General features: G+C 37.7%; 1 protein-coding gene across 2 annotated transcripts in view; it reads right to left on the reverse strand.

Annotated features, from left to right (window-relative positions):
• Positions 1-1,443: 1,443 nt before the first annotated feature.
• Positions 1,444-16,125, reverse strand: part of SREK1IP1 (SREK1 interacting protein 1) — a 46,756-nt gene continuing 32,074 nt past the window's right edge. The window contains exons 4-6 of one of the 2 annotated variants that reach the window (XM_036742259.1): positions 8,309-8,387; positions 2,790-3,003; positions 1,444-2,758 (exon numbers count right to left, since the gene is read on the reverse strand). In XM_036742259.1, coding sequence (XP_036598154.1) covers positions 2,811-3,003; positions 8,309-8,387 — 272 coding nt within the window. In that variant the 3' untranslated portion in view covers positions 1,444-2,758; positions 2,790-2,810. Of the gene's footprint in view, positions 3,004-8,308; positions 8,388-16,125 lie in introns of both variants that reach the window. The other variant, XM_036742258.1, reaches the window with a different exon arrangement.

Genomic DNA, 16,125 nt, shown 5'->3' on the forward strand with positions numbered 1-16,125 from the left:
GTATTCTGGTCACTCAAGTAGTTTTTTAATGATAGGATTCTTTTTGTTTACTCCTGGTTGCAGTCTTACTTCTCAAAATAGACTTTGCATTAGGGTCAGGCTCTGTATCCTTTTGGAGGGAATGTCTGGTGCTTGGTTGTTTCATATTCTCTTGCGTCTTATTGCTACTTTTACCAGGCAATGAATGTTGCATTCTTCAAGAGGCCCATGGGCAGCTCAGGCTGGGAACCTGTCAGTTTTCAGTGCTCCCAAAATGACAGAGTGAGACCTGACTGCTGCCCTCCTGACTGAGCCTTACAAGGGACTGACCCAGGTTTGAGTCTGAGTAACACAATGGTGGGCTTGCCTTTAGTTGGAGATCCAGCAGATTACTACTAAACACAATCACCATTAGCTAACCAAAAGACACTAAGTTCAGAGCAACAAAATTGCAAACACTACCTTAGTCTGAGCACCCTACATTGGTTATCCTGCTATAGCATTCGACCTGGGGTAGGGACTGGGTCTGAGATCTTTCTCCACTCCCAGAGTCAGAGCCCCATGGCTGCTACTCACTTATGTTCCTGCACCATGCCCAGACCAGTTTCATGCCTAGGACTTCACTCTGCCCTGGTTAGCCATCCCTAGGTGTAGGGCTCTTCAGACTGCATTGGATCTGTGACCTATCTTTAGAGTCCACCTAGATTTACCAGTAGGTATCTGTTCCTAGTCCCTGCACAGCTGGATCCAGGACCTCTTCTTGCCCTTGTGAATAGTCCTGAGCCCCATTTCATTCCCCACACTCCTCCGTGCAGTGTTTTCCTGGCTACATCCTATCCCAATGCCATAGTCCTCTGTCCCTCAACGTGAACCTGGAGTAGAAACATCTCAATCAGGCTTTAGTCTGCATTTTCTAGGTCTTTGTGGAGTAGTTGTGGAAGGAAATTGTGCTGTAAAACTTCCAATTTACCTTGTCATCTTGGCTAATCTTTCCCAAGGACATCTAAACTATTTTAAAAACCGAATCTCTTTGTCAGTGAGGCTGGGGATGACTAATTCATAACAATGAAGATTGCACAACAATTGACTTGGCCTGACAACTGCTGAATATCATTGTCAAAGTGATCCTGGAGAAGCTGAAGGTGCTTGAGTCTCCACAGCCACCAAACTGAAGAAACACAGATGAGGGCGTGGCATCATGGAAATTAGGGCATGGCTATCAGGTAAAAATATCTTCAAACATAAAAAGAAGGCTAAGAAAGGTCAAAAGTTACTTCCGTTCAAGCCATGTGAATGAAAAGGGGCCAATCAGATATCCTCTCCACCATGAAGCCTTTCATCTCCAGTATTGTTGACTGAACTTACCTGAAGTCAGAACTCTCCACTGAGGCAGCTACAGGACGCTGGTCATATATTCAGGATAAAAGGCTAGCTGGCAACAGGCCAATAAGTTGGCATTTCAGATGCTGATACAATGTGACAAATCTTTAATTTATTGATCATAACCACAAAGAACGCTGGCCATTATTAAAGAAAAAAAATTGAGGATAGGTTATCTAAGTCTGCTAGTTTATGGTTGAGAATGCTCAGACATATAATTTATATTTGAAAAAAGTAAGGTTCTATCCAATGAAATTATTTCTAACACTGTAGCTCTTCATTTTCTAAACACATGTCAGGGTAAAGATCTTCAGTCTTTCTTCATCAACAACTTAATTAAAACTATTTTATACATTTGCTACAGTTTATGACAAAGTAAAAATCAAATCCCTTCTCCTGCCCCAACTGGACACTTAAGAAAGCACAAGAATTAATGGCAAATGTTTTAAAAGCATTTAAAAATTATTTGACAAAATACAGTATATAATCCCAAATTTAAAAAATTCTTGCACTACTCTAATAGAAACAAGCTTCATAAAATTTTGATATTATTCCATCTGATAAAAAAAACCCTACTGAAGGTTCCATTTTCCCCCAGAATACAAATATTGTTATCTGAGGTATCACTTTTACATATGCCAATGTGGCACATTTACAAAACAACACAGCTGTTAGTGCTATAAATACTGATTAACAGAATATTATCTTTAAGTCTTAAGTAGAGCACCAATGCTAGGAATAAATGCTCAAAATGGGTTGCTCTTTAAAGAGAAAAGAAAACACTGCAACTACTTGGGGGAAAAACCCACACTAGGTAGTTGTTAAAAACTGTTTTTACTTAAGTAAAACGTAGAACAAGGCTTTTGCATTTAGTACTTTTCTGTATATTCCATTTATTTAGAGAAAAAAAAAAGACCCATAACGCAATGTTATTCCTGTCTAACATTCAAAAAGCCTAGTCCTATAAAAACAACATACTATTACTTACATAATGGAATATAAGGCTAGTTGATTTTTGCAGTGTTTGTGGGAAGATGTTGAATTTCTGGAAGGATCTGCTTCCCAAGGAAATATTTCATTTCCCAGATTTGCTCCCTGGGAAGGTGGACAGACATTTGGTAATAGCACCCACAGTCAGGTATGCTACTTATACAGATAGTTTTTCTGTCGATTGTGATGACACTTTACAATAAATTTCTAAAGCAATGCTAAAAGCAAAGAAAAATATATTAAGAAGAATGAATAAGATGAATATCTTTAACGAGACTGACTCCTAAACCTTATGATAATCCTTATTACTTCACAGTCACAACCTGGGTAGGTCAAGAGCAGTGTTGGCCTCATAAGTGGAGGAATGCTTGCTTGGAAGGTGTGAGTTTAATATAAAGCATAATTACTGAAGCAAGTTCAAATCTCTTAAACATAAAATGTCAGCAGAATGGGTAGATGTCTCAGTTACTACTAGAGGAGTCTGAACTATCAGAAGATGAAGAACGTTTTTCTTTTTTTCGCTTCTTTTTCTCTTTTTTGTGATGTTTCCCTTTTTTTGTTTTGCTTTTTTTCTCCCTTTTTTTTTCTTTCTTCTGGGATTTCTGTTTCTTTTGTTTTGAAGTGTCTTCTTCAGTAGAACTAGATGAATAAGACCTATGGATAATATAAGTATAGGTTATCAAATCTGGCTGACAGAGAAACTTGAACAAGAATTTATATTTTAGAGAAAGTGACAAAATATAAACTTCTCAGCTCCAATTTATCAACGTATTTTAAACCTACCTAGTGAGGTAAAATCATCTAGCTGTAATTTTCATTTTTCATTCTATAACTAACCTTATGATATAAAAACTTAAAATGCTAAATTTAAGCAGCAATTAACATTTATCATTATATATTTACCTAATTCATTTGCACAAAAATAAACTCACTACAAAATTACTATATTCCCCTAAGAGACAGGGAAATAGTGACAGACACGGGGACTGGACTTGATTCCACTGGTCTAAGGCAATGGTGTCAAACTTAAATATAAACTGGGGATCCTAAACTGTAATTAAGGCTCCTGTGGATGCATGTTGACTTAGAAAACTACATATTAATACTATCTATCTTTAATTGTATTTTTTATTTATTTTGTTAAATATTTCACAATTACATTTTAATCTGGTCTGAGCTGCAGCACTTGGGAGCATTGTCTGATACCTCTGGTTTACAGAATCCCTGAGTGAGGAAACTTTCTCTTACTGAGGCTGTTCGGCACCTTCTCTGCAAATTATGATGTCACAGAGTTGTCTAAAGCATTGAGAAGTTAAGGGACTTGCCCAGGATCACACAGCCAGTATGTGTGAGAGGCAGGCAAAACTTGAACCCAAATCTTTTTGGATTCGAGACTGACTCATTAATGGAATTATATGAATAGTTACAATTTTACATGAATAAGGGTGGCTCAGAGAGGAAAATAAATGATAATTTTAAAAAATTTCCCTTAAGCTAAATAAAAGTATGGATCTCTCTGGCTAGAGGTGATGTAAAACAGCAAACACATTCCTATACAATTTTCATTACCTGCTTAAATACTCTGCACAGGCAGCTACTACTTTATGCAAATTCCACTTTACATAAAGAATTCTGAAAGAAATCAAATCTCTCAGAGTGAAAGCGGAATAACAGAAGAGTGGACAGACCACCACCTCCACTGCCACTGCCACTTTAGTTTGAGATCTCCAGTGCTCAAAGAGGAGATCTTTGCCCTGTTCTGCCCACCTTCCTGAGTGTCCAGCCCCAGCATGTCTGTCTTCCATCCATGCTCAGGTACTGTGTTTCTCTCCTCAGCTCCCATCCTCTCCTGTCTGTGTTCTTAGCTGGCCCCACATGTCTGCCCGCTGTGTGTTCTTCCTCTTGGTTCCAGCCAGGCACCCAGGTGGCTGGCCCCAGTCTTGCGAGGTCCTCCTGCTCTCACTTTTCTATCCCTGGCCCCCACATATCCTTGAACTGTGTGATGGACCCCTCCCTCCATGGACATCTGGCTCCTTCCTGCCTCCCTCTGTCTTACTTCCCCACATCTGTGGGCAAATTAACATTATGTAAAAATAGCTTTAAGTAGAGGTCTGCAGAACAGTCCACTTATGTAAAGAGAGAACTGTATTTAAGAAGCAAAATCATGTAACCACTGGCTTTATTTTTTGTTTACCAATATTTTCAAATTAGTAGAAAATAATCAGAGCAGGTTTCCTAAACTTTACACCCTTACATCAAAACCAAGGCTTCAAAATTATATATAAATATATATATAATTATATAAAGTTGTGCAATGTGCTACCTTTCCCTGGCTCTCAAATGACACGAGACAAGGTTGCAACAAAATTCTCTTCCTCTCTTTTGTACACACCCACGCCCCCACACAAACATCAATAAATTAATAAACTATAGAAAAATATGGAACAAAAAATGAACTATAACAAAACATGGAACAAAAATTGAAACAGGTGAATAACTCAACAAAAAACAACCTCGAACCCAAAAACCAGTCTAAAAATACATAAGACAAAACCTAGATACATAAAGAAAATACTGTTCTCTAATGAACAAGTTCTAGGCCCTCTCTGTTTTAATTGTTTAGCCTGAACAGAGATGGAGAAAACTTTAGGTTTCAGGTTTGAGAGGTAACTAGAAACTGGAACCTGCATAAGAAAGCAATTTTTTCTATATGGAAAAACATACTTTTGTGTTTTTAACAGACAGTCCTACCTAGATGTTTTATTTGCACAATGCTTGATATCTTAGAATTCCTCCTAGATCTAAACAACATTATTAATAGTATTATTTTTTGGCTAGGGGTGTGTGTGTGTGTGTGTGTGTGTGTGTGTGTGTGTGTGTGTGTAGGGTTATGATGGTTCTTCCCCTATCACCTTACTTTGAGACCATTACACTGGACCTTTCCATTCTAGATCAGTGGTATCAAACATAAATAGAAGAGGATCCCTGTTGGCTGCATTTTGACTTAGCAATCACAAGTTAACATAATCTATGTTGTATTTTTATTTATTTTGTTAAACATTTCCCAATTACATTTCAATCTGTTTCCTGCTGCGCTGGGGAGTTTTGTGGAACACTTAATACTTCTGTTGTAGATGAACTTCGGTATTCTCACTCACTTTATACTGCTTCTGCTACAATAGCAGTATGAGAAGAAAAAGCAAAGGACAGTAAAAGGTCACTTTTAGACCACAGGTGATCACAATCTCTTCCCCTTACATCTTTCCTCTGGGACTTTGTTCCCTCATTTATCCCTTTTCTCTACGGCATTTTCGATTATGCTCTACTGGTTCCATCCCTTCTGTCTTCAATTTATTTTCAAGTCTCAACTACTTTGAAAAGGCTTCATTTGACCCTTGTATCTTCCCTAGCTCTCACATGATTTCTATGCATACCTCCAATCGCCCATCATCTCTAAGTGGATGTCCTGAAGACATCTTAAACTCAACAAGTCCAAAACAGAACCCATTATTTCCCCTACTCAAAACCTCCTCCCCTCCCAAACTTCCCTTTTACCGTTGAGAACACTACCATTCTCCCAGTAATCAAGGCTTATAACCTAGCTGTCCTCATCAATTTCTCACTATCTCCCCTCCTCCCCTTCCAATACTCAATCAGTGGCCAAGTCCTGTCATTTTCATCTTTGTGTCTTCTCTTACATGTGCCCCCTTCATTCCTCTAACACTACGACCACTTTGGGGCAAGCTCTCATAACCCCAGGCCTAGATTATTCCAACAGCTTACTGGTTGGTCTCTTTGCCTCAAGTCTCTCTCCAACTTCAGTACATTCTCCACTTTGCGGTCAGATTAATCTTCCTAAAGCACATATTTAACCACATCACCTCCCCACCTTCCTGTCACCCTACCTCCCCTTTCAACAAACTCTCAATCACTTCTAGTGTTACATATGAAATCTTACTTGGCATTCAAAACCCTTCACAAGGTATATGTAGAACCCATATCAGAGTACATGCTGTCTTGGGGGGGGTAGGGGGGGTAGGGAGAAGAGGGAGGGGGAGAAAATTTGGAACTCAAAAACTTGAGGAATAGAGTGTTGTAAACAAAAAAAAAATAATTAATAAAAAATGCCTCTGAAAACTAAGGAAAAATCTCACATATCTGTTTTAATGTTTCTCAATTATACGTAGGTACTATGCTGATGAATAAAATGTTAATCCATTTAAAATTAAAAAAGAAATACATTAGAAAAAACAAAAAACCCTTTGCAACCTGGCCCCTTCCTAACTTCCAGTCTTCTTGACCCTATAAAGCCCCTCTCTCTCCCTCCCCAACCATATTCTTTGCTATCCAGTAATACTGGTCTTCTTGCTGTTTCTTATGCAATACACTCCCATCTTCAGGCTCTAGGCATTTTCACTATATTCCTCACGTCTTGAATACTCTCTCCTTCTGCCTCCTGGCCTCGTCTTCCTTTATGTCCAAACTAAAATCATACCTTCTACAAGAAGTCTTTTCCAATTCCCTTTAATGCTAGTGCCTTCCTGATGTTGGTTATGTCCAACTTATCCTGAATATAGCTTGTTTGTACATAGATGTTATAGATGTACATACTGTCTCCCTCGCCAGACTGTGAGCTCCCTGAGAACAAGAACTACTGTCTTTCTTTGCATCCCCAGTACTTAGCACAGCGCCTGACACACAGTAGACACTTAAGCTTACTAACTGACATCATTTCACTGATGTACATACTCAAGCTCCAACATCTCAGTCTATGTAATTCTTATCTTGTTTTTACATAAACTCTAAGGAGTGACGCATTACAGAGAATGACAGATTCAGAGTAAATAGAAAACCAACTGTTATTGGCTACCTTTATGACCCTGGGCAAGTCATTAGCTCTCTGGACTTGAAGCTTCTCAAATATAAAATGAGTGGGGTAGATTGGATCATCTCTTAAAGTCCCTTTCACTTCTAAATCTGTCACTCTTTTTTTTGGTGGGGGGAAGGGGTGGGGGTGGGGGGAAGGGGGGTAAAACATGAATCCTCAACAATGTCTTTCATATCATTTATTTAATGGAAATTGGTAACAAGCTACACAGCCTATTAAATGCCCCAAATGACTAACAGTCAAAATCCATATAGGGATCAACAATGACAAAGGTCCTGAAAGACACATATACTATTTTTATTTTAGCATACTATTCAAGCACAATGACAGCTAGGCGACTCAGTAGATGGAGCACCAGGCCTAGAGTCAAGAAGAGTCATCTTCCTGAGTTCAAATCTGGCCTTAGACACTTACTAGCTGTGTGACCCTGGACAAGTCACTTAACCCTGTTTGCTTCAGTTTCCTCATCTGAAGAATGAGCTGGAGAAGGGAATGGCAAATCTCCAGTATGTCTGCCAAGAAAACCCCAAATGGGGTCAGGAAGAATCAGACACGACTGAAAATGACTGAACATTCAAGCACAAAAGAGATGTATCAGACTTTTAGAAAAATCAATGGCCTCTTTCAAGACAATGGCATTTTGAAGACGTAGACATATTATTTTGACATTTATTTTAGTGGGCACACAAATATGAGAGAAAAAATGATCAGAAAGACTGGGGATGTTACATTGTTTTGTTTGATTAAAGGTCTATATAACTTTTAAAACTTTAGTTAACTTTAGAGTATAACTGGTGAGAGACTAATTTAAGAAAATTTAAGAGGTAGCTATCACCCATAATTCTGTCAAGTGTGTCAGTTACCGAATGCCAACGGATGAGATATTTTATATCATTTTTGATTCCTGAACTCTCTAGCAATTCTGGTTTTGATAACAATTGATGCTAATAATTCAAGTCCTAGACCCTATTCCCATAGCTGACAAATCCATTTAAATAAATAAGTTCAAAACTTTCAAATAAATTCCAGAAAATCTTATTCTTCTGTTTTATTTATAAGACTAAAGAGTACCTTTTTCTTTTCTTTTTCAATTTAAGTTTCTCTTTATTTTTTCTTTTTTGTTTTTTCTTTTCTTCTTCCTCATTTGTACCTGTGGAAATAAAAAGATCAGGTCGTCATACCACACATTAATCTAAGGCATATTAACAGCATTTTAAATGAGGAGGTTTTTTTACACCTGGTAGAGAAAAGTAAGTAGAATGGAAAAAGGGAAAGAAAATGTTTGTAAGACCTATTAAATAAAAAGAAAACCAGTGAAAAACATTCAGAATTCAAACAAGTATTTAATAGGTTTCGATCCCGCACCAAATATTGTGCTAGATATGGGATACAAATATAAAAATGAAATAGTCCCTGCCCTTAAGGAGTTTATATCATCTATCAGAGGAAACATCATATGCACATACAAGTATATACAAACTAAAAGCAAGGCAATTTTGGGGAGGAAGGCACTGGCAATATAGGTAATAGCATCACAAAGAAGGCAGCACTGAAGCTGAGTTCTGAAGGAAGCTAGGGATGCTAAAAGGTGGACAGGGGTGGCAGGTGAGGGGGGGATGGCCTGTGCAAAAGCACACAGACAGAAGGTGGGTTGTCATGTGTGAGGAATATCAACAAGGCCAGTGTGGCTAGAACGAAGGCCATCTGAAGGGGAACAATGTGTGATGAGCCTAGAGCTAGGCTGTGAAAAGCTTTAAATGCTAAAAAAGGGAGTCTGCATTTGATTTCAGAAAAAACAGGGAGCTCCCAGGGCTTATGGGCAGGGGTGCAACATGGTTGGACCTATTCTTTACTAATATCATTTTGGTAATTATGTGGAGAATGGAATAGAAGGGAGAGAACTAAGTCTAGGAGACCAAATAGGAGGCCATTGTAATAGTTCAGGTGAGCAGTGATGAGAGTCTCAACCAGAGTAGTTCGAGTGTGGGTGGAGGAAAGGTGACAGATACAAGATGGTGTGGAGGCAAAATCAATAATATCTGGCATCTTAAGATGCATATGAGCTGAGGAAAAATGAAGCATTGTAGATGCTTCTGTGAGCACATCCAGCTGGGCTAGGATTGAGAATAAACATACATACTAAGGACAGTCCTTGCTCCTAAGGAGCTTATAGTCTTCAGGTGGTGATGAGCAATACAATATATTTGCAGATGAGTGAATGCAGAGTGTATCTATAATAAATACACAGTGACTGGAGTGGGATGGTGGGGGAATCAGGAAGGATTCCTTTCCTGATCTCCTGAAGTATGGTACTTGAACTGAGTCCTGAAGGGAAGAAGGAATTCTAAGAGATAGAAGTGAAGGCAGAGACCTTTCCAGGTAAGGGGAAAAACTTAAAAAATAGCCATAGAGTGAGAAACAGACTGTTTTATTTAGAGGAACATCAAGTAGGTTGGTTTAGCTGAATCACTGAATGGATGGGGGGGACAAATTTATAGTCAACCTGAAAAGATAGGCTGGAACCGCACTGTAAAGGATTTTAAATGCCACACAGATAAGGTTTTTTTTTTTTCTTGTTTAGAAATATTTTATCCTCAGAGCATTACACCTTTTTCTGAACAAGTATAACTTACAGAAATTATACATGGCCAACTTTTATCAAGTATTAACATTTACTATATTTTGTTTAGCTGAAATATTATTTCAGTTGTAAAAACAATCTCCTGTTACAAAAAATAATCACAAACCTTAATGGATCTGAGAGTTGTTTTTACAAATGTACCAACAAAGTCTCAAGCTAAACAATATTTTAAATAGAAAAAATACTCATTTTTAAATAGTTTGGTAAACTTCTATTTCTGTGGCTTACATACATACACACTAGTTTTTTCTATAGGAAACCTTTAGAAAGTAGGAAACCTTTACAGAAGTTCCAACTTATGTTAAGCATAGTTAAAAGCAAGATCTAACTGCTTTTTAAAATATTCTATATGCAACTTTACAGATAAGGTTTTTACATCATGTCAAAGGCTATGAGGAGCTGATGAAACTTTTTGAGTGTGTATAGGGGGTGGGAGGGGAGAGCAGGGTGTGCAACATAATCGGACAAGTACTCTAGGGGTATCAATTTAGCAACTGTGTAGAGGATGGATTGAAGAGGGAAAGATACCAATCAGGAAGCTAGTAGTCCAAGCAAGAGGTGATGAGGGCCTAGATTAAGGTGGCTATGGTGTGAGTAAAGAAGGGGAAATGGATGTGAAAGATTTTGAGAAGATAGAAATGAAAGGACTTGGTACCTCACTGGATATGGGGGCATGAGTGAGAATAAAAAATTAACCTTAGTTCTGAATCTGAGGCAAGATGTAGGGACAGAAACTGCTTAAGAGAACTCTTTAGTCTCCTTTATGCAATCACTATTCATGTGCTGCCCTTAATTAGAGGTACACCCCATGGTTTGGTTCTGTATCTTCTCTACTTTCTCGAAACTCTTTCTTGATGATCTCATATTAGCTCCCATGGGTCTGACTATCATCTCTATGTAGATGACTCCTGCATTTCTATATCTAGCTCTATTCTCTTACCTGAATTTTAGTCTTGCATTAGTGTGCTCTAATGGACATTCAGAACTGACTGGCCCAGAGAAATCTTAAAATAATATGTCCACAATAGAATTCACTATTATACCTCAAAGTTCTTCCTTCATCCAAACTTCTCTATTTCTGTCCAGGAGGCCACTATCCTTGAAGTCACCCAGGTTGACACCCTCAGAGTCATCTTTGACTCTTTATTCTCCCTTACCCCATATCCAGTTTCCAAGTCTTTTTAAGAACATCTTGTCCATACCATCTCTCATACCTGTCCCTTTTCTCTACTCACATAGCTACTAACCCAGTTTAGGTTCTTATCACCTCTTTCTAGGACCATTTCTATAACTTCTTAATTGGCTGCCTTGCCTCAGTCTTCCCTCTGCCATCCATCTTCCATATAAGTGTCAAAGTGATATTCCTAAATCCTAGGGCTGATCATGTCACCTAAGGGCTCCCCACTGCCTCAAGGATCAAACAGAATCTTCTCTGTTTAGCATTTAAAGACCTTCATAACCGGGCTCCAGTCTATATTTCCAGCCTGATTCCACATTACTCCCCTTCAAATTCTATGCTCCAGCCATAATACCCCACCCCAACAGTCCTCCTACCGCTGTGACATTGTACAGGCTGTCCCTCATGCCTAGGATGCAGTCCCTCATAACCCTTACTTCAGAGAACCCCTAGATTCTTTCAAAGTTTAGCTCAAGTACTACTTTTTGCATGAGGCCTTTCATGATTTATTTATTACTAGTGGCCCCACCACTTTGTATATATTTTTAAATATTCTTATATATGTACATATTGTTCAAGAGAATGCAAGCTTACTGAGGGCAAGGACTATTTTGTTTACATCTTTGTGCATAAAAGTGTTTGGTACAGAGCTGGTGCACAGTAAATGTTAATTCATTGATTGTTTGTTAGGATAAACATTTAATCATAACTGTTACATTATGAATTAGGTAAGGTTAGGAGCTATGTTCATTCATTCAACAAACACTTATATACCTACTATGTACAGAACGCTGAGGTAAGCTGGGGACATATGGAGTTTTATGGTCCTTGTCCATGTGGACTTTATAGTCTAGTACATTTATGGCTCTTGCTGCCACTAGGATTATATACAAACTTTCCAGCATGGTATTTAAGACCCTCTGCTATCTGGCTCCAATCTATCTTTCCATTCTTATTTCATGTTACTTCCCTTCACAGGCGCTATCCAGCCAAACTGGAACACTGGAACAATTTCCTGAACTTGACATTTCATCAAATGTCAAGCTGCATTTCCACAAGCTGTCCTCAAAGCCTGGAATGTATTTCCTCTTTACGGCTGCTTTTTAGTATCCTTTTTTTCTTCCAAGGCTTAGCTCAGGCATACTTCCTCCATTAAATCTCTCGATTCTTTCCAGTTGGAATATGCTTATCCCCATATATGTTGTGACCCTTCTCTTCCAGTAGAAGCTAAGCTCCTTTAAAAGATGGATAGTTTCATTTTTGTCTTTATATTGGATGCACCTAGCACAGAGACGTGTAGTGGAGGTGATTTCAACTGATCTTAATGTTTGTCATTAGTTTGATAATGTGAGATGGTTAAAGGGATGATGTGTAATAAAAAGGGCTATAAACTATGAGTCAAAAGAGTTGGGTTCTATTGCTAGTTCTGCTACAAACTGTGTGACACTGAAAGTCACTTAATCTCTTGGCCCCAACAATTTTACATGTAAAATAAGGGGTTAATTAGCTGATCTCTGAAGTCCCTCAGCGCTAACATTCTAACAACACCCTGTTACAATAATTAGCTTAAGTCTAGGGAGCAATATAATGGCCCATTCAACTTTAGGAAGTTTATTTTAGATGAAAAATTATGAATTTAATCACAATCATTCTAAGCACCCAGTTAGGAAAGTTCCTAACATTTAGGCGGAGGCTAGGCTCTCTGTCTTACCTTTAATTTATATTTATCTTTAGTTAACCCTAGTTTTTTTGTGGTTGAGGAAAAATTCAATTTATTGGAAATGTTTTGGTAATAGAATTGACTGGGCATCTCATCACTTACTTTAAGTTGGGTGAGGTTGAGTAAATCAGTCATTCCACCCCTATACTATGAATTAGAATAAAGCCTAAAATAAGATCATGAACAGAGAAGGGGTGAATGCTGCTCAGAACTAAGAGTCTTTAGTTGTTCTGGCTGGCAAATGGTAACTGATTTTGGTTGTATGGACTTCTCTAAATACCATTAGATAGACTATCTCAGACTTTAAGTGACAGGGTAAGATACTTTAAGAATACTAACTTTTAGATGCTTATCCTCATTTGACCCTTCCTTCAGTTCTCTCATTTTCAATAACTCAATAAACTGAAAAAGATGGAAAATATTTTTCTAAGTAGCACAATGGAGATTATTTTTACTCAATGTAATATATTCCATTACAGCCAATTTTTTCACTCTTGGAGAAAGAAATATAAATAAACCCCAAAGCCACAGATTTTACTTTAAAATTCCTATCATACTGTACTGCTATATCCTCATTATTTCTCCTTAGCTTATAATTTTTTCTGACACAACTTCCTAACACACAAACCTCTCCTGGCCTAAATAAGATAATTGTCTTGGCTTTCTCAGGTGTCTATAATAGGTTTTTCTAATTTTTTCTTAGAATAAAAATTTGAAATCCCATTTTAAGATTCCTTTTCTATTGAGTATAGAATTGAGTTAACATCTGTAATAGAAGCAATATTTCCTAGGGCTCTGCCATGTAGGCTGGGCTAGCTTTCCTAAGACTCTAACCAGTGCAGGTCAGGGCAGTTCTTTTCCTTAAGAGGTACTGAAATTCTCCTTGACACTTGATTGGCTAAGGGGAGTGGCTTAGGCTGCTGATGTGGCTTGCTGGTTGTCCAAGTACAAATGGCTATGAGGTGTTCCAGCTCTCTCTATGGCTTCAGATGCTGAAAGAATAGTAAGATTAATATCAGGTAGCTTCATTCACCTGAACCGATGTGTTATCTTCACTGATTATCTTTGCTGAATAACCTTCCCCTCCTATGGAGCCTTGTAAAAGTTAACTGTTAGTGGACTACAAGGCCTCATCTTATTCCAGTATTGAACCTAAACTATCTTTGCAGCTCCAGCACCTAGAGCAATGCCCTACACATAGTAGGTATTTAATATTTGTTCAATTGTTGAGCAGCCTAACTACACAAGCTCTTTATCATGTTGGAGATCACCCTGGCAATGAGCTATGTTTGCTTTCTGAAGAACAGCTGAGCTAAGTAGGCTGGCCAATAGATGATGAATTCTTTCTTAAGGAAAATGGTAGGAAAAATATTAAGAATCATCTAGGTTTAAGATGGTCTACAAACACTAACTTAAATGAAAGCTCCTTGCTCAATACAAGTGACTGGACATACTGCTAGAGGAAATGAATTATAACAATGTTGACACTATTATAAATCAAACCAGAAAACAAAAAAAGAAAGTACAGCTAAATGGAAGGACGGCACCCATGTAACAGGATTAGATATTTAGAGCTAGAAGGGACCTCAGATACTGTCTGGTCCAACTCCCTCATTCACAAAGGAGAAAACTGAGGTCCCAGGAGAACAACTCACTTTTTCAAGGTCACTCAGTCCCAGAGAAGCAAATAAAGAAGTTGGAAGAAATGGTTTTAGTACAATGGCAGCAAGAAACATCATTTAATGGGATACCTGATTATCTTGTCTTAGAGTGTTTATGATGGACATTTATAAAAAGACCACCATGAAGATATTCCATTAAATATTTATTAATTGTTACATTATGTGCATGGCATTATAGTAGGTGCTATGGACACAAAAATAACAATAGAAAACTAGTCCTTGACCACAAGGAGTTTATATTCTGGAGGGGAGTAGAAGAGGAGGGAAAATATAACATACAAGGATAAGTATGAAGAGTTTTATATAATACAAAGTAATTTTAAGAGAGAATAGGTTTAACAGTTGGTCTTAGGACAAGAAATCAACAAAGCCTTCTTGAGGAAGGTGGTACCTGAACTGTCTCTTGAAGGAAGCTAGGGATTCCAAGTGATGAAGATGAGGAAACAGTGCATTTCAGACATGGGAAACAGCCTATGGCAAAGGCATAGAAGTGGGTGAAGTAATGGTGCGTACAGCAAACAGCGAGCAGACTGGAATGGAGAGTACAGGAAGGGAAGTAATATAAAATAAGGCTGAATGTAGATAAATACACAAGTATATGTTAAAGAAGATAAGGATGTAAAGTAATGCTGTGAATTTTCCAAATTGACTCAATACGTACTTTAATACTTGCTGACTTCAATACAAGGTGAGAATACAGGACAGTGAAAAATATGTTGAAAAATATGACTCAGGAGTAAGAAATAAAAGAGGCCAAAGGCTTAGAGATTATAGTCTATAAGACTACAGAAGTCTTCTATCGAAAAGGAATACTTTGAGAAGAAATTTAGGAGGTGCTAGATATGGCAAGCACAAAATAATACCAGAAGAAACAAAATTGATTATGTCTTGACTACCAATTGGGAATTGCTTTTAAATCATCTGGTTTTTTTTAGAGATAGACCATCTACTTGTTAGAGGAAAAGATCAAAATCAACATCAGATTAGAAAAATAAAAATGAGAAGATGTGATGTGATAATTTAAACAACTCCAACTCATCTATAAGCTCTTTGATGGTAGTGATTATTTCATTTTTCGTATTTGTATCCCAAGCCTGGCATCTAATAGGTATTTAATAAGTATCTGCTGATTGGCTGATACTCAAAAACGGGAAATAGTTAAAGGAACAGATATTGACATTTATAATCACTTAAAAATCACCATTTTCCATGGAAGTTTTAGTAAGTGTAAAGCAACTATCACAAAAAAAAAGAAAGAAAGAAAAATAAGAATCTAGAAACTGCCTTGCTACTTGGCTAGTATACCTTATCTTTTTGGCAAACAGATATCAGGCAGTGAAGGGAAACATTCAGTTCAGAATACAGACTTGCTTATAAAAATCTTAGAGGAGGATGCTACCAGTATTGCTTCATAAAACAGCAAACAGTCGTAATGGGGAAAATAAGATTTTAAAAATTTTGGCAGGTGACCCAAAGAAGCTGAGTTATTCCATAAACTATCCACAGAGGCTAACATCACAGTCCCTGAGATACTATAGGAAGAAGGTGAAATGTTACTAGAGGACATATAGATCGGCAAAGCATCTAGACCAGACCAAACCCACAAAAAAGAAGCCCATGCTAAAAGGCAACATGATTTTGAGTTGAGTTTTGAGAGATTATAGATCT

The sequence above is a fragment of the Trichosurus vulpecula genome, chromosome 1 (assembly GCF_011100635.1).
Source record: "Trichosurus vulpecula isolate mTriVul1 chromosome 1, mTriVul1.pri, whole genome shotgun sequence".
NCBI lineage: Eukaryota > Metazoa > Chordata > Mammalia > Diprotodontia > Phalangeridae > Trichosurus > Trichosurus vulpecula.